The 19,605-nt window shown below is 36.2% G+C and overlaps 1 protein-coding gene and 1 long non-coding RNA gene across 26 annotated transcripts in view; one reads left to right on the forward strand and one right to left on the reverse strand.

Moving 5' to 3' along the window:
- The window catches only part of TRDN (triadin), a 362,541-nt gene that overhangs the window by 201,584 nt on the left and 141,352 nt on the right, over positions 1–19,605 (reverse strand). For 17 of the 18 annotated variants that reach the window (XR_007413384.1, XR_007413383.1, XM_035705844.2 and 14 more), the window contains one exon: positions 13,655–13,732. Coding sequence is in view for 16 of the 18 variants with exons in the window: in XM_035705844.2 (XP_035561737.2) it covers positions 13,655–13,732 (78 nt within the window). In the remaining 2 variants the exon portion in view is untranslated. Of the gene's footprint in view, positions 1–8,725; positions 9,047–13,654; positions 13,733–19,605 lie in introns of those variants that run through there. The other variant, XM_049115166.1, reaches the window with a different exon arrangement.
- The window catches only part of LOC112644518 (uncharacterized), a 46,102-nt gene that overhangs the window by 4,181 nt on the left and 22,316 nt on the right, over positions 1–19,605 (forward strand). For 6 of the 8 annotated variants that reach the window (XR_004809052.2, XR_004809057.2, XR_004809061.2 and 3 more), the window contains exon 2: positions 16,168–16,273. The exons of 1 other annotated variant lie outside the window; for it this stretch is intronic. This is a non-coding gene — a long non-coding RNA (uncharacterized LOC112644518). Of the gene's footprint in view, positions 1–16,167; positions 16,274–19,267; positions 19,360–19,605 lie in introns of all 8 variants that reach the window. One more of the 8 variants, XR_004809064.2, reaches the window with a different exon arrangement.

Below are 19,605 nucleotides of genomic sequence, written 5' to 3' on the forward strand. Positions count from 1 at the left end.
CCTTTCAGTGACTGCCCAGAGACTCTTAAAATGACAATGTTCTCAATCAACAGATGTTTATTTTGCCTTATGCACACCCCTAGCCAGGGTCCACACTTTGAAGAGATTCCTTCCAGGAACTAGGTAAAGGAATAAGAAGTGGGAAAGCTTAGTTACAGTAAGGACAGTTCATTAAGCCTCAAAAGGATTATGGACAAGGGATCTCAATAATTATTTTATGTGGTCAGAGCAAAGTAAAAAAAAAAAGGGGGGGTAATTTTGGTTGAAAATGTTACTTATTTCAAGGAGACAGGAAATTACACTAACAGATTAAAGCACGTGGCCTTATGGGCATGAGCATTTACTTGGTCCTCAGGTAAAAAGTCTATACATTCTGTAGCCAGTGAGGAAATGGACTCAGGAAAAAGCCACTTGCCCAACTTCCCAAACCCCATAAATGACACATCAAGGGTTCCAGACTAAGCATGACCGCGCATCCCATTCTCCCTCCTGCAAGTGGAAAACGAAGCTTGAGGTAGACTCATTCTATCAAAAAACTTGCAAGTCAGCTTGACCCCAGTTTTGCCTCTACCCCATGTCATCAGCTTTCAGCCCCCTCACAGCCCGTTTTCAGACATAAGGACAGTTTTCTTTTGGACGTAAGGACAGGTTTTTTTTTTTTTTTCCATTTTTTATTTTGCAGGCAAAAGGGAATGCAAAGAGATAGATTCTTTGAAACATTTCAATTTGCAAAAAAGTGTCTTATGTTAATTATACTTGATATTTAAAACAGATAAGGTAGATTTCCCCTCAAACCTTTCAGAAATGATAAAAGCTTTTTAAATAAGTGATTGTGTTACTTTTGAATGGGTTACATTTACATAGATGAAGGTTGCCACATCTATTTATTTTCACTTTCCTTTTTTTTAAGATTTTGTTTATTTATTCATAAGAGACACAGACAGAGGCAGAGACACAGGCAGAGGGAGAAGGAGGCTCCAAGCAGGGAGCCTGATGTGGGACTCGATCTCAGGACCCCAGGGTCACAACCTGAGCCCAAGACAGATGCTCAACCATTGAGCCACCCAGGTGCCCCTGTTTTTTCACTTTTCTATCTGGAAAGAAAGAACAAAGGCAGCCTCAGTGTGTGTGTGTGTGTGTGTGTGTGTGTGTTAGAGAGAGAGAGACAGAGAAGAATAAGACAGAAAAAACTCTGGTTTTTATTTTTCCTCTCAATGCTTTTACATTTCAGAAAGCAAATACTCAAAGTTTGTTGACTTTACTAAGCAAGAAGCTCTCCATCTCCATGCATTTATCTCTGGATCGCTTCATATAGTACAATTGCAAGTTTTTGTTGTTTCCCTTGTGGGGTTTTTTTTTTGGGGGGGTGTTGTTTTGGGTTTTTTGGTTGTTTTTTTTGTTTGCCTGTTTTTGTTTTTTGTTTTCTTTGGTGCTGCTGACATTTGGAGACTTTGGAAGAATTCTTTTAATACTTTTAAAGTTTATTTTATGTGTAATCGTTGCTTCCTCAAGGTCTTTTATTGTAAACATTTCCAATGTGTCTTTCTATAAAGGTGAGAAAAGCATAAATACAAGATTCTTTTCTAATCCCTTTTCATTTTTAATATCACACAATTTATAAAAGATTACTTTTTAAATATTTTCACCTCGATGGTTTTATTTTTTTACATTTTTCTGTATTTGGAAATGGATCACAAAAGTACTTCATTACATCTGGAACGTCAAGAATGTCTAGAAACATCAGAAAATTGAACTTTTTCTTTTTGTGATGAAATCATCAATATTAGAGAAAGCTGGCTATCATTCAAAATTGAAACATACATCACTTTACAGTGTCATTTCAAAGATACTGCTATTTTTATAACAGATTCTTGAGAAGTTAGGACTTGATTTACTACATAAATTGAAAAGACATAATAGTTATTTAAAAAAATAATATGACTTGAAAATTACTAAAAGTTATTGGTATATTGGGCACATACATAAGTCTGATTTTCAAATGAAACCTTTCAATCTAAAAAAAAATATGCCTAATGGACGTCAATATTAAAAAGGAAACAGGTATCCTTTTAGAGAGTACAACTTTAAAGTTGCCAACATTTTATATGTTGAATTCAGCTTTATTTTAACGCATGGGCTACATAAATTTCATCTTCTCTCATGAACTATACCAAACTACTAACAAATTCCTTTGTTTCCTCCTTACACATTATAATGTCTATTCCAGTAGATAAAAAAATTATGTTTTAATGTTAAAAACATTAAGAGCATTAAAAAATTTTTTAAAGACATTTAAAATCCACATCTAATTGAAGTGAGCAACGCCCACTCTTTATTACGTGAACAATTGCCAAGACTCTTTACTCCATTTGGCTAAAACACCTGGCTTTAAAGACTCATTTTGTTCTAGAGAGGAAGAAAAATATCTTTTGGAATTGTAACAAGATCCTATTATAGGAAGAAACATTTAGGTCAAGCTGACTCAAATAACAAAATAAATGTTTTATAAAGAAAAACTGGTACTTACATGTTAGAGCTTTGAAGGAACCCAGTTCTTTTTATAAAATGCTTTATGATAAAAATTTGCTAGCATGAGAGAGTTCCAATCAGAGTTCCATAATAAGAAAGCTACTAATAGATCACATTAACTCATATGTCCTCCTTTACTTCCTCTCTGGTCCTTTATAGATGAAAACACAGGGGAAAAAAGCTGTTTTTTTTTTTTTTTTTTTTTTTTTTTTTTTGATACCATGATAAAAGTTCTGAGAGAAACTTGAGACAACAAATAACAGATGGGTCCTTTTCTGTTTCCTGCTTCATGGGTGCCACCCCTGCTACAGGAATGCTGCTAAATAAATACTGTACTGGAAAGTCAAATCAGACAGGCAAGCCCCAGCTATACTGTCAGATGTGTATAAGGAGAAAAAACTTCTCTTATAGATCGGTCAATAAGAAAAAGTTACTGGTTTTCACCACACAGTCTTTATAATGATCAATAATAGGAAATCAAAACCAAACAACAAGGGGAAAATTCTAAGTTTAGAGGCGCAAGTTTCTTATGAAATATATTTGATGTCTACTAAAATGTATTTATAGTTCATAATCCATGGGAAACTCCCATTTTTTCCCATTCCTCTTTCCCTGTTTCTTGACACTCTTCTACCTGTTTGGTTTTATGTTTCTTTTTAAAAAAGTTTATTTGACAATCAGTTATTAAGACTTTTCCACAATACTAAGTGAATTACACTTGTCTTAACACACTAGGTCAAACATAACTGTGTTATCTCGTGTTCAGCCCTACCACAGTGTTGCAATCAGAAGAAACAAGAATCTAAAATTCCAGGAAGGGTTAAAAAAATAAAAAGAAAATAAAATAGGAGGAAGGTTTGAAAATAAATTTAAATATTTCCTGAAGTCTTTCAAACAGCTAATGTTGTTAGCTGTTAGACAGTCTAAAGATTGATTCTTTTATTCAAGCTTCCCAATCCTCCCTCATGCTAGCTGTTTCCCTACCCCCTCCCCAAACCCTTCTCTTCCTCAAAAGCACACTAAAAACTTACTCTAGCCCATACTGGATCTCCTATATGCTTCTCTTGACTTCTTTTCTCATTATCCAAATCTTTTATTTTCTTCTGGGGAATAACCCTTTCTGTTTCAACATGAATACATTTAATTCTTTGGATTCCTTCCAATTTTTCTGCTTTTTTAGCATATTCTGAGAAGAACACAAACACTTGGGACCTGACTAGGTAAACCTAGAATATGCCTTAGATGTTAAGGTGGGGGAGAAAAACTGAGAATATTTATGTTAATATTTGTGCATCCATCACATATATAAATAATCAGTTTTTAAGAATCCTTTTCAAGCCATTGGAAGGTGAAAGTCAAATAAACAGTGTATAATACATATAAAATATGCCTTATCAACTACTTATGTATTGATAAGGCTTCTAGTCAACGGTAGGCAATTGATAGTTAAGTTTTCACAAAGTCAAGTTATATATGGATTTTTGACTATAAGAGGGAGGACAGTCAGTTCCCTCCACATTGTTTGAAGGTCAACTGTTTATCACTATTATAGATATATTCTCTTAGATAATTTACTTGATTTCTCTGATCTTCTCTAAATTCTAAAATGATGTGAAATCATATTCACTGCCTAAAGTTGTTTTGAGGATTAAGTAGGATTGTTTAAAAAAAAAAAAAAGTAGCATAATTTTTCCCCATGAGGAGTAGCCTCCTATAATTATCTCATCTCCAGACCCTCAATTCTTACCCCTCAGCCATTCAGACTTTCTATAGCTGATACAATAATCTATAATGCAAATCAGATCATACTTCTCCTTTGCTCAATGGCTTTAGTAAGCTCATGCAGTCCATGAGGAGGTGTAAAATCTTTAGCTGTGTGTGCAAAACTCTTCAGGATATGATCCAAGCCCTGTATTAAGAAATTATCTAGAGTTTCACATATAGTGACTAATGTAATTAGTGCAGTTGCCTTATTATCTTCTATAGAGAACAATGAAAGAAGTACCATAAAATGTAATGATTTATTATATACACAGAGAACTTTCATGATTAAAAAATGATAATAATAATAATAGCAATTAATAGTTGAGTACATAACTATTCTAGAAAATTTAAGTTGGAGTAACCTGGGTGGCTCAGTCACTTAAGCATCTGTTTTTGGCTCAGGTCATGATCTCAGGGTCCTGGGATCTATCCTTTGGTTGGACTCCTTGCTCAGTCTGCCTCTCCCTCTAGAGCCGTCTGCTCCTCCCCACCCACCCCACTTGGGCTTTCCCTCTCTCTTAAATAAATAAATAAATAAATAAATAAATAAAATCTTCAATAAAAAAAGGGAAAATGTGCTAAGTCGTATATATGATTTCATTCAATTGTGTTAGCAACTTTCTAAGTTAAATAAGTAGTGAAAGTAGTTTGGTTTATATATTTTACCAAAATTTATAACTAAAGGTCAATTCCATTAAAATTGCTGAAAGATATAAGTTTATTTCACCACAAAATAAAGAAAAAATATTATATTGGCCTAAATAAAGTTCAATAAAATTTATTGTGTCATAGAGTTAATGGAATAAGAACTGGGCCAAATTTCTATTTTATTATTTTATGCTCTTTGCTTCTCAGGATATATCTCACTGAAGAGCTAAGGTGATAAAGTTCTTGGCTTAATAGAATTGTAAATAAAACATTACTAGCTCCTGTAGAACATTGTCCTCGGATGCATCCTATGGTAAGAAATAATCTTCTAATAAGTTTCTTATAATGCTCCTTTCTCCTCTACACAAATCCTACCAACTCACTCTTTATGGTCCAATGCAAGTCTTGTGATTTCATTGCATAGCCTTGCCTTACTCATATCTCATCTTTCTCCTAACTTTTACAGCCTTTATGATCTGAACAACTCACTTTTGTATGTCAGTAAATAATGCTTCATAGTGTTATTCACTGCTTAGGGGCATGCCTGGTTGCCCCAACAAATAGACATCTCTCTCCAGACCACAACCATACTATACATATCTATGGCAGCTCTTTTTTTTTTCTTAAAAGATTTTAGTTACTTATTTGAGAGAGCAAGAGAAGGAGAGAGAACAAACAGGGAGAAGGAGAAGCAGACTCTCTGCTGATGAGAAGCCTGAGGTGGGTCTCAATCCCAGGACTCTGAGATCATGACCAGGGCTAAAGTCAGATGCTTAACTGACTGAGCCACCCAGACACCCCCAATAGTGGCTATTTAATCACTAGGCAAAACCATGCAGTCTTCCTTCTGCTCTCAAGGCAGTTTATTACCAACCCACCAGCCTAAAAATAGTAAGCTTGAAATCTCTGGGTAGAAGCAGAAAGGGACTTAAGAGACCATTCAAGTTCTGGTCCCACACTACACAGGTAAAGAAATGGAGACCCTAAAATGTCAGTTGATCTGTCAAAGATCAAACAACTGATTAGGGGAGAAGCTGAGATTAGAAGCTGAGTCCTTGGTCTTCTCTCTAGAGTTCTTTTGCCCACCTAAGAGTGATGCTTTTATGATATTATTTACAATCACCATACTAAGTATCAGTCATTTATTTATTCAAGGTATAGAATATTTATTCACCTTATATTTGGCTTTATTTATGCCAATTATATGTTTATAAGGGAATATTAAAAGTAATTTTAAAGAGGGGCACCTAGGTGATTTGGTTGGTTAAGCATCTGACTCTTGGTTTGGCCTATGTCATGATCTCAGGGCCCTGGGATGGAGCCCCCGTTGGGCTCTGCATTCAATGGGGAGTCTGCTAGAGATTCTCCTTCCTTTTCCATCTGCCTCTGCTTCTCTCCCCACTTATGCTCATTCTCTCTTTCATATAAAGAAATAAAAATCTTTAAAAATAAGTACTTTAAGGAGAAGATGCATACTTAATAAGGGATCACTTAACTTCTTTCTTCCACATACTTGCCATAGGAAAGTTGTAGCAATTTTTACACTAAATGTCCAGTAATTACAAATGGGTGGAAGTCTTCTATTCTTCAGAGCACAATAAGAACAAAATACATGATGTTTTGATGTCCATGTTGAGTAGAGAGAAAGAAAAAAATCCTTTCTCATTGTTGATTAAAAATAATGAAAATAATGGGATCATATCTGGTAACTGTGCTTAATACTAAGATTTTATGAAGCAGCTGTTTTTGGTGATGGGGTGAGGATGGACAACATTGCCCATAGTGATTTGTTTAATCACCAAGGATTTTGTCTTAGAGCAGTGAGGGGCTAATCCCTTCCGAGAAATACAGTTCTTATAAACATTAGATGATAAAGTGGCTCTCATACTAAAGGTAAGAATAACCCATACTGTAAAATAACAGTTGCCACTCCATTCAGGGGAAAAGTCAATAGATCGGTTCCATAATGAAATAAGTGGTTAACTATTTGAACTTGCAGACTTTTTAGCCCAGTGGAGCTCCCAGTAGACATGGGAATTCTCTCACAAAATGCAATAGTTTTTTTTGAAATAATGTGAGAATTAATATTATATTTGAGTTAGTCCCTTTTAAGTGATGTCTATAATTAAATGCAAATTGACAATGCCCAAGATGATTATTTGAGGTGGTTGTTATAGGAGATCTGTTTATTGCTATTGTAGCCAATTTTCCACGGCCAAAAATGTTCTAAAAAATACAGTCAGAGTCAAAGGAAACAACTGATTTAATACACAATTAGCCTTCATATCCAAATATTTAAAGCAATAAAAACTTCATTATGATGTGCAAAGCATGTGATGTGGGAAGAGGAGTGAAACTGAACAAAAGCAAGATACAACTTCAAGACATGAAACAAATAGCCTGAGATAAGAAGCACACCAACGTTTCCAAGAAGGAGTTGAGTGCCATGGGAAACGTATTTTCTTTGTTTTAAGTGCCATGAAAGCATAAAGGAAGCTTTTAAGGGCCTTACAGACATGAGAGCAGTTGTAACAGAGCAGACTCGTAACAAGGTCTATGATTTTTAAAAATCTACTGATCAAATTGTAAATTGTTTCCAATGCCCTGTGAACAAATTTAATAATCCAGTCTATACCTAAAGACAAAAAAATGCAGAATATGTTTAAGCTCCTACATTTTGACCTGTTATATCTGTATTCCTCAAATCAAAAAGCACACTTCAGTGCCACATGTAAGTTCCTTTTTTCATAATGCCATTTTCTTGCAACTTGGTCCTAAGGAAGTTCCAGACTAAAATAGTGCATCAAGGGCTGTGCATAATCAGCCTCACTAAAAACAGCTTGATTAATACTAAATATGTCCTAGTTCCTAATCAATTATGTTAATGAAGTCGCAGGCAGCACATCTGCAAGCCCTGACAAAGCCCATGATCTCAGCACCGCCTGATAACGTGGACTCCTTGGAAAGCTGCTCGGTGCCAGTGTCCTCAGCATAAAAATGACTTCTCTGGGAATTAAAGGGAGGTACTAGCAAAAGCCTTGTAATCCCGCAACACCGTTGTTACTCACTTAAGCACAGTATTGGCTTCCACAATGAAATGTCAAGTTACATCACTCTTTAAAGAGAACAATGGAAACCTAAGTGTCCCGCTTTGCAAATGACACATCCTTTTCCAAGTGACAGACTGACAGGCAAAACATTTGCTACTTTGTGTTTTATGAACCTCTAGTAGGAGATAAACTGGAGTCAAGCACTTGAATAATCTATCAAAATCTGCCTCAAATTGGGGAATTGGAGTTCCTTGATTTATGTCTATCTTGCAACAACAACAACAGAATTAGAATCCAATGAAACTTAAGGTGACACTATTATTTATGGGCTCTCCTTGTCCTGTGAACACTGGGGCAGTGAGAGAGTCACTTGTCAGTTTGGTGTCAAATTATCTCCAGGCATATAAGCTTTTATGGTTCAAATGCTAAATGAAATGTGAGTCTGATGTCTCTCTCTCTCTCTCAACTGGGTTCTAAAAAGTTTTTCTAAATAATCTGCTTACTAGCTAGGTAAATGCTACATAATAGTTGCTGGTGATGAGATTACTGTTTCTGTTTTATTACTTTCAGGATGATTTAGTTATATTCGAGTCCAGCTAAGACATCTAAAAAATATTTAACTCCCATCAATATCAAGCATATACAAAAGCTGATGCAAGTTGGGAATTTATGCTGGTGAAAAACTATGTATGTTGGATAGGCAAAACACAAATCATTGAGTACTCAAAAAAAGAAATATTTAAACAACTTTAATTGTATGAGATGACATTTAAGCTGCTTTATTAGTAACAAGGCTTAGAGGTTACTCAGTACTATGGACTGAATTGTGTGTCTCCTCCAAATCCATATGTTGAAACTCTAACCCCCGCATGATTGTATTGGAGACCAGGCCTTTAAAAAGTGATTAAGCTTGGGACTCCTGGGTGTTTCATGGTTGAGCATCTTCCTTCAGCTCATGGCATGATCCTGGGGTCCTGAGATCGAGTCCCGCAGCAGCCTCCCATGGGTAGCCTGCTTCTCCTTCTGCCTATGTCTCTGCCTCCCTCTCTGTGTCTCTTATGAATAAATAAATAAATAATCTTAAAAAAATAGAAAGTAATTAAGCTTAAATGAGGTCATAAGAGCAGAACCCCAATCCCATAGAACTGTGTCATTCTAAGAAGGAGAGCCACCTGTGCTCTCTCTTCACCATGTGAAGACAGCAAGAAGCAGATGTCTGCAAGCCAGGAAGTGGGCTCTTTCCAGAACCCAACCACCATGGTCCTCTGATCTTAGACTGTGAGAAAATAAGTTTCTGTTATGTAAGCCACCCGACTTGTGGTGCTTTATCCTGGCAGCCCTTGCAGACCAAACATCAAGGGTTGATCAGGAATTTAAGAAATGATTATATCAAGAGGAAACTATCCTCACATAATCATCACACGGAAATGGTATCTGGAGACAAGGGAGTGAATGGGGGAAGCAGATGCATGTAAGTTGATGGAGACAATGGGAAGTTCCCAGTATTCAAGATGACCACACTTAAAAATCAGTAAATTTTTAAAAAAATTGTGTGGGCCAAAAAATTTGTCTGTAGCATTTTGGGACGGGAGGTGAAAGTTTCAACCCTTGGACTAGCCTCGGCCTGTTCTCTAAATATTCAAGAAGCATATTATTGATTTGGAGTTTTGGAGCAAGATTTTACATATACTTGACATTAAATTGTGATCTCTAACGACCAAACAAATTCTTTTTTTTTTTTGATTGATATTGATACAGCAATGACTTATAGATGATATGGGATTTATATTTAAAATTTGCAACTACTAATTCATTCCATTTGGGTAGCTGGCCAAATCAAAATATTTTACATATTATACAATAGGTTATTATAATTTGCAAGTATAATGTAACCTTTCCCCCCATTCCCACTGGCATTTCTCTTGTTCTCTTTTAAGCCTTTCTAGAATGCTTAGGTAGTTGGCTTGAAAACTGTTGTTCTTTCCCAGATAAATAGCAGTCAGAATTTCTCCATGAGTGGCATTTTAGTTTTTCTGAGGGACATTTGGCCAATTACAGATCATTCAGGTGACTAATACTAAAATAAAGGCATTTTAAGAAATATTCAGTTGCTCTCCACCCCCCTCTAAATCATGTAGGGATTTGCTACTGAGATGTAGTTTTGGATCAACAACATTAGCCATCCTTCGGAGGTTGGTAGATATGCAGAATCCTAGGCCCCAGCCTTGGCCTACTGAATCCAAATCCACATTTTCACAAGATCCCCAGGTGACCTGTGTGCACATTACACCTTGAGAAGCATTGCTAGGGTATTCTAGACTGAGGTCAGAGGATGATGTTTCTATTGCAGAACTGCATGAAATCTAAAGCACAAAACTTTATGTCTTTGTCTTCTAAAACTTGTTGATATCTCAGAAGACATGAAGGTAGGATCCTCAAATGTTGATGTCTGCATAGTAATATACTAGAAAGATCCTTCGGCATAAACATAGAAATTCAGGGCTGGACTCCCAGACTTGCTATTTACTAACTTAGCATAAATAAAATTCTAAGCCTACATTTGTTAAGCCTTAATAATATCTACATTACGGGGTTTTGAAATCTCAAATGTAAAATGCATGTAAGTATAGAAAACATAACATTAAAAATAATTGTGGGTTGAAGAGAGCTTAGCTATAGGTGTGATTTGGTCAGGATCTGGCCAGAAAGTGCATAGAACATGCTAATGTCAAAACATGACCTATGGAAAACATCACCTGACCAGCTACCCAAATTCTTCCCTGACCATGGACTATATGAAACATAAATTATCGCTAAAAGGATCACTGGATCTGTGGTCAATTGGATAATGCATCTCTCACCAAGGCATTCAGATTTAATTAATTTAATTAAAATAAAATGGAGAAAAGGCTATTTGAAACAGGCTACCAAGTTCATGTTTGCTGTAAAGTAATTGGTTAGATCTGTAAGGGTTTTTGCACATGGACATAAACCAAAAGTTCTCAAAATTTAATGTGTTCAAGACTCACCTGAGGAGCTTGTTAAATAGAGATTTGTCTTTCCTCTCTAAATTGCCAGAGAATCTGATTCACTTGATCTAAGATATGGCAGGAATATGAATTTTTAACAAGCTTCACAGTTGATGTTGGTGCTAGTGATCTGCAAACTATTCTTTGTGAAAAGTTGTGTTAAGTCAATAAAATGCAAAGAAAGAGAACTTCCTAAGTTCATCAATATCAATCACAATAATAAAAACTTCAATCATCATAGTCTTTACTATAATAAAACTTCCTAAGTTCATCAATATCAATCACAATAATAAAAACTACAATCATTATTGTCTTTACAATACCTCGTTGTGATAAGTAATATGAGTATCTGTGTTTTACCAATAAAGAGACTGAAACCTTAGTTATTCCATTTAAGTGCATCCAGGTAGAAAAAGAACCAGCATTTGGATCCAGACCTGTGTGACTCAAGAGCACAAGCTATATATAAAGCACTATACTATTTTCAAAGACACCGGGTTCCCACCATCTCTCTACATAAAAGAAATGATCAATAATGCCTGGGTCCCCTTTGTAGAAGGGGTTTGGAGGATACATGAAATGAACTGAACTTCTCAGACATTTCCTCATTATTGGAGATTTCATTTGGGAATGGAGTTTGAGGGACAGAAGATCCGTAAGGTGTAGAGGAGAGGACAGGTTACATGAACGAATAATTCTAAATAACAGCCATATAATATTTTCTTGAATTCCATATACCAATTTAGAATGGCCTGCTCAGTAATCCTACCTGGATATCCCATGGGAACCTGTCATATTCCAGTCTGTCTTGAACCCATCAACTTTCTGCTTCTCCTCCTCAGGCCTATTTTATTTCAGTGGTTTCCTGTCTTAGTTAATTGCATTTCTATCTACCTGGATATCTAAATCAGAAAGCTGGAGTCATTCTTATCACTTGTTGCATTTCAGCATCTATATTAATCAGATACTTTGACCAATTGATGGCCTTTCCATATGCTTTTCTGATCTATCTGCTTTTCTCCATCCATAACAGTAGTGTTTAGTTCCGGCTTTGTAACTGGGTTGGGTTATTTTCTCAAGTGTCTGTAACCAATGTCATGACACCTGTCTAGCCCAGCAGGATGGCAGTCATATTGGGCAGTCAAATTGATCTTTTAAAATGAACGTGTCTGTCCCATCCATGAGGAATTCCTTGTCTTCTATTGGAAAAAATAAATAAATATCTTAGCTGAGGAGGAAATATTTGTGCTTGTATATGTACAAAATCTCTCTGGAAGGGGGGGAAAAAAACCAAAAAAAAAAAACATTGGTTGCCTGTAAGGAGAACTGGGTAGTTGATGCATCAGGCTGGGAGGAGACTTTCCACCCTATATCATTTTTGTAACTTTTAAACTTAGAACCATGTAAATGTGTCAAAAATTTTAAAAGGAAATAAAAATTCCTTAGCTGGGTGAAATAGCACAATGTCAGACATTTGCAAAAGAAATAAAAAAAGTACAATGAGAAAAAAAGGAAGAAAGAAAGGAAAGAAGAGAAAGTTTGGATAGGCAAGAAAAGAAAAATTTTGGTAAATGTATCTGAAGGCTGAGTATATTGCAGATTTTTTTTTTTTTACTATTCAATGTTCTATAATAATAATTTAAAGATAAAAATAAATCCCCGACAGCCCGGGGTGGCTCAGGGGTTTAACACCACCCTTGGCCCAGGGCTTGATCCTGGAGACCTGGGATTGAGTCCCACATCGGGCTCCCTGCATGGAGCCTGCTTCTCCCTCTGCCTGTGTCTCTGTCTCTCTCGCTGTCTCTACTCTCTGTGTCTCTCATGAATAAATAAAATCTTTAAAAAAATAATTTAAAAAAATCAATCCCAAGCTTAGCCTACAAGGCAGGTCATGACCTATACTTTGCATGCCTTTCTATGAGCTGTCCCAGCCCCTCTCCAAGCTGTCTTACTTATGTTTCTCTGGACTAAATCCCTTTCTTTCTCATCCCCATGGCTTTGCATATGCCAATTCTTTTATTGGTAATGTTCTTGCCTTCCTTGCTTATCCCTCCCTATTCTTGGAACTTTAGCTCCACAGCCACCTCTGCAGAGAAGCCTTTCCTGGAGTCTTCCTCACTTCTTCCAACAAGAGCTATGCCCTCCCTTCTCTAAGCTCCCATGGTACTCAGCACTGACTTATTTTTTGGTTCTTACCACATTGTGGTAATTGGCACAACCCTTAGAAGCCAGCAACCAGGGCACCTCCTGTAGGCTCTGTACTTTACAGGGCTCTATGGGCCCTCCTCTTGCTACATCTTGTCCTAGATCTAGGAGTCTGTGGTAACAGCAAGGTGTGACCACCTGGAAGTTTTTCTCTCTTATACTCCAGATTCTAGGACCTCTAATTTTTTCCCCCAGACATTTCTTTCTCTGCTACCAGTGCTATAGTTACCAATATAAAGCCTCAAGGGGAACTTTTTGGTTTTCCAAAAAGCAGCAAGTAGTAATTTCAGGAAAAGTAAACTGCAGCTTAGATATACTAAAGCTATTTGAGAAAATATGGATTTTGTTGTTTCTGCTATTACTGTTTTATTTCTCTTCCTTCTATTTTATCTACAACAGAGAAGACTTTAGGAAAAATAAAATACTTGCCTTCAAGAGTAGGTGATGCCGGAGTGGGTCTGGAAGCTTGTACTGTTGGTAATGGAGGTGGTAAGGCTGGGCTTTGTCCTGTGCACACAATGTAGGAGTAGGCATTGAAAATAAAAAAGGATTAACAAATTTAATATCCATGACTAAAATAGCTAGATCTGTCCCCAACATGCATAATTCATAATCCAAAGTATAAATTCATATTATTATGCAATAAGAAAAGTGTTATTAGCTGAGATCTTTAAGCGGATACATACACAGGTTCCGTTATCTTCAGAACCATTTCTGAATATATTACTTTTCCTAGATGTATATACAATGTTAAATATATCTACTGGACTTCATTAAAGGAAAATCTACATGCAATCAAATAAAGCAATTTATTTTCAATATGCACTTTAAATTATGGAAACTAAAATCACAGAAGCTGAGAGGACTCCTAATATAGAGAAAAATCACCATTTTTTTTTTCATTTAACTAAAAATTCTCAAATGATATAATAGGGCAATAAAAGAAGGTTAAAATTCATGGGCCTTTTGATATTGAACAGGTACATTTTCTTCTGCCAAAATAAATGACCTGCAGTTAAGTAAATAATGGGCCAGAGGGAAAATATATTCAGTTTTATAGAGTCTTGAAAGGCTCCCTCAAGTCTCTGGGCTTATTATGAACTGTATAAAAACCCACAATCGTTTCTGAGTGCTTCCTTATCCCAAGTGATTTCTTTAATTAACCAAAACCATCCAGGCCATGAACTGTAAACATTAACTAACATATGATCCCATATGAAATGCTTGCAAAATGTTTTATCATTAATTTTCATTCCACAAATTTCTGCTGTGTGTTTCTTTTAAATTCAGGAATTGATGTGGGCATATGCACCTTCTAAAATCTCACTGACAACTAGATATTATCAACTGTCAGCAGACCTGCCTGCTTACTGGAAGCTTTCCTTTTTTAGAGTTTGTCAAAATTAGTTTGCTCTGGTGAATTGTGGATTAGCAAGCAGAGCAATTGAAGTGGCACACATATCACCCTCTGGGGTGGTGAGAAGGGAAGCATCCCAGACCCTCATGCCAAAGAGAAGTCTCTATTCATTATAGAATTTCCCTACAGTTGTTAAACTCACCCAGGGTCATTCTTGAGCATGTTTGAGTATGCATAAAAGCACATTGTCTCATAACATACAGGCCAAATACCTCGAAAAGTATCAATCCGTATTCTTATCAATTTTTTTTCCTCCTGAGAGCAATATTCGATAGAAACATATTGCAACGTGCAAGTTCTTCTTTCATTGTACACAGAAAAGATGAGGCTGGGAACTCTAAAAAAAGTTTGATCTCCTTTATTTTTCCCTAGCTAACATTTATATATTGTTTACTCTGTGCCTAGAGCAATCCCAATCAGTTTTTGAAATATTATGCTATTTAATCTTTGTAAGATCCTTAGGGTGTAGGTGTATTTTCACTTTACAGTTTGAAAACTAAAGTGACCAGGTTTTCAGGCCATTCAGCAACTAAGAAATGGAGCTGAATTTCCATGTAGGCTCCAGATTTGGGGTGCTTAAAGCCTCTTTAAAACTTCCTAGGGCCAGAAAAGGGTCTTTTACAAGGGAATCCATGACTGCCAGTGGAACTAACGCATGAAGCATCCACCCTGAACCCCACCTTCTTTGTAAGTCAAAGGCACATATACTTGTAAATATCCATTCCCAAGTCTTGCTTGAGAGCTATTCTTGAAAAACTATTTCTAAGGTTGGTTGACATTTTGTAGCTCTTAAATCCAGGAAGAATCTAGATTTAGGGAGGAGTCCATTAAATGATTAAAGTTTAAAATCCAAGTGGCCATGAATATAAATTAATTGTTTCCAAATACTGAGGCTTTCAAAAATATCTTCATAGAATGGTTCCTGTTCAATCTAAGCCACTTTCTCCTTGTCATATACTTTCATGAACAGTGGTGATGCAAAATCACAGTCCTTTATAGTCTCAATAAGCTTTTTAGAAATTTATTTCAAAATGAAATTCTTTCTAGGGAATTATTCATAATTTGCACTCGAAAATATTTTTAGATTTTCTGGGAGGAACTATGAAGTCATTATTTTATTTTAAAAACATTTCAATGTGCACTTATTACGTGTCAATACCAAAGACGTTAAGCCCCAGCCCTGCCTTCAAGAAGTTCTCAAATACTGACTAAAACAGATTTAGATCAATATAATAGATTGCTATAATAAAGTGTGATGATGAGAAATTTATTTATACAGAGGGGATGTTGCAGAGAGATCCCTGGAGGAGGTTAACTGTAACCTGCGTTTAAAGATGTAAAATGAGTTTGCCAGATAAAGAAATGGGAAGAAGGGATTCCACACAGAGAGAATCTGGCGAGAAAAAAAATTAATGGAGGCCAAAATTTGGAGGACTCCTAAAACAAAAAAACTGGCACAAAAAATATAATATCTAGTTTATATCAAATTCTCTAAGACGGTGACCAACTATATTATGCTTCCCAGAGTGGCTGACTGCACCATTGTGAGGCAATGGACACAGTGGGGAAGTAGGACCATAAGAAGAAGAGAAAGAAAATCCAGAAGTCTTCCTGCCTCCATAGTGACCGTTGTAAGTCACCCTGGCAAAGGAATTATTAGCTCAAAGCAAATTTATATTGTGGTAGGGAGCACCCAAACAAATCAGATATATCATCCTCGAGTATGACATGTGACTTAAAGAAAATTCTTCTTTTATGTCCAAATAATGTCAGAGAATATTCTTGAAATCAGAGACCATTTTATATATGAATAAGTACATTATATAATCAATAATGCTTATGTAATGTTATACTAACAATAGAATTTTATAGTTAAGAGGGCTGCTGAGTATAAAGACTGTATGTTTAGGGTCAAGTGGTAAGAGCTTCAGCTTCATCACTTACAATCTGGGAAAACTTGAAAATCCCATGAAATATTCAAGCCTCAGTTTAGGGCCTTCATGAAATGAGGAGAGTTTTTAGGGCTGTTATGGGGATTCAGCAATGCAGCATCTAACACAGTAAATACTCCAAATACTAATTTTTTCAATAATGAATTTACAATTTGTATCCCATCTAATTACACAAGAGGACTCGAAATAGACTTTGAAAGTACATAAACAAAGATATAACAACAGGTAAAATTAAACTTGACAGAAATAGCAGAACTCATTTACAGGGAAGAAGCTTATAATTTTATTAGGAATATATTCCTTTGCAATTCCTGAGGATTGTTACTTTCCGAAGGAACGATTTAGGTTGTTGAAATTTATGTTGGGACTCTAAAGGTGCCCTTTATTTTACAAGCTATTACCTGAAAATGCCTCTGACATTCAAACATAGTGAATTGGCTTTATTTTTTTTTTTCCTTGAGTGATTTGGGCTGGCTTATTTCCATAATACCTGAATGGCGTGTTTGTAAGCTGCCAATATTTTATTGTTCTGAGTTTTTTCTCACACGAATCAATTTGATTGTTTTTGGTTTAGCCAAATTCCACTGGGAATAGTAGGCAGTGTGCATTCCTTCTAATGATCTAAGTTACCAATGTTTTCTTTACACTGCTAGAAATGATGCATGGAATTACTTGAAATCTCAAGTCAAGTAGGAGGCTATGAGCTGAATTCAGATGATATAAAGTTAAAAACAATTCACTACACTAAAATTTAATTCATCTGGTTTTTTATCAAAGGAGATTCCATACAACATTTCTATACAACTAAAACCTACCCCCTACATCTTGAAACAAATGTTGAGGAGATGTTTTTCTCTAATGCCTGATTTAATTCCTTAGGCCACTATTACATTCTCCTGGAGGTACTGAGTATGTCCAGAAAATTATAAACTCCTTGAAAAGCCTCTGTACTGCCAACAATGAGTAGTGATGGATTCTGGGATAGAGATGGTATCATTCTAGCAAGTGACCATTGAGTTAAATAAAATTCATTTACATTTTTAAAAAATTCATTTACATAATGTGTATAATAATTACAAATTCCAATCTCAGTCTATTCTTTCAGTTTCATAAAAATCAGTAGTGAATCTATGAGTACAGGAAGTGGGGAGATCTGAATTTAATAAGAAAATGATGGTCAAGTTTGTTAAAGCAATAACATTAGTTGTATGCATTGCACAAGGTTCCTAGGCTGAATGTTTTTATAACATGTAGAATAATATTTTTAAAGTTTGGAATTGAACAAATAGAAAAATTATGTATAGTTTTATACCTTAGGCTGAGCCATGTGATTGTGCTAGTGTCCTTTATTAAAAGTAGGGACATTTCGCTCTCCAAGTTTCCTTACTGAGTGTCTTTCACTTGCCATGCACTTTTGAGAGAGGAGTAGAAGGAGTTCGAGTATCAACAATTCCTCCCTTTCCCATCCCATCTATTAAACAAAAATTTTAGATCCCTCATATAATCCTAGGTTTGTGAATTTGCCTCTGCAATGAGGACCTCACCAGTAAGGAACCACCTGAAGAAGTTCAGGACTTCATATGAGGTGGGGGGATCAAGGAGGTGTTTACTCCAGTATAGGCATCTCTATACCTGCCACTTATGAACTGTTAAATTCTACACAGCTACTTTGCATCCCTTATACATAATCTCATGGAGAGGGTACTCAGGGAACAGGCAATTATTCCTTAACATAGGTCTTAGTTGTTTCAAGGACTTAGAGAACAATAAATCTCTGCCCTAGCTGGCTTGTTGTAAGTGTTCATGGGCATATTAGTGCAAATGAAATCACTGAGGGACCACAGTGAAGACAAAGACCCTCTTGTTGTAGAGCTTATGTTAGAGATGGAGGGAGACAGGCTATCAACAAACAAGACAGATCATTTTTTAGCTCAGGAATGTAGGGACATCAAAACAGAGTGGTGAGGCAGACAATGCCTTGGGGAAAGAGATGGTGCTAAATTGGACAGAAAAGGAAGAGTAGGGCCACCATGAAGGAGGATTCCACTAACCTCTGAAGCTTTGTGCAAATTAGAAAAATGTGTCCATTCTGAGTGTGTGGAGTCCATGGTGGCAAGGTTTGACTAGGAAAACCCACTTAGTGCAGAATTAAGACTCAGCTCTTTCCTGGGCAGTTGCTGCTCCAATGCAGGGCATGTTGTCTCAGGGTGGAGGAATCAGAGTAAGGAGTCTTTGTGTAAGTACACAAACTGCACAAATGCAAGACATAGGAAGTAGCTCTACCTCTAAGGAAAACACACTAGAGCTCTGACTTGAATACAGCAGAGCAAACGTCAGAGAGATCTCTGACAAAAGGATTCTTGACATGGTAAAGCAATGCCAAAAGCCAAAGCTAGGGACCAGCCTGGCTTGTTTAAAGGTCATTGATGATGGAGAACAGAAACGAGCTCATATCAGAGTCTTCTAGGCTGTTCCAGCGAGTTTAGATTTGTCCTAAGGGCAGTGGTAAGCTTTTGTAGGGTTTGACCATGGCATGTAGGTTATGACAGGCAGCAAGAGACTAGGTGGAGACAACTGAAATAACCCAGGTGAAGAAGTGACGTGAACTTACACTAGGTGGACTGAGGTTCATCATTCATGCAATAAATATTTATGGAATGCCTACTTTCGTAGGATATGGAGTTGCAGCATAGAACAATAGAGACAAAATCACCCATGTCATGGTGCCGAGATTCTAGTGGATGGAGACAAAAAGTAGCAACTAAGTAAGTAAAATGGAAATAAGCATCCTATGAAAAATCTATCAAGAAAGAGTAACAAGGAAAGCTATTCGGAGTAATGGGTGGCATTTTTAAATATATGATCTATGAAAACCACAGAAGTTGTAGGTAAGTGGATGGAATCAGAGTACCTTTTGACATAAACCCAATAGGACTATTAAATGAATTTAATATAGAGAGTGAGGGAAAGAAATCCTTTGACTTGAGCTTCTGGGAACAAATGAGAACACT

This window comes from Canis lupus, chromosome 1 (assembly GCF_003254725.2).
Source record: "Canis lupus dingo isolate Sandy chromosome 1, ASM325472v2, whole genome shotgun sequence".
Lineage (NCBI taxonomy): Eukaryota > Metazoa > Chordata > Mammalia > Carnivora > Canidae > Canis > Canis lupus.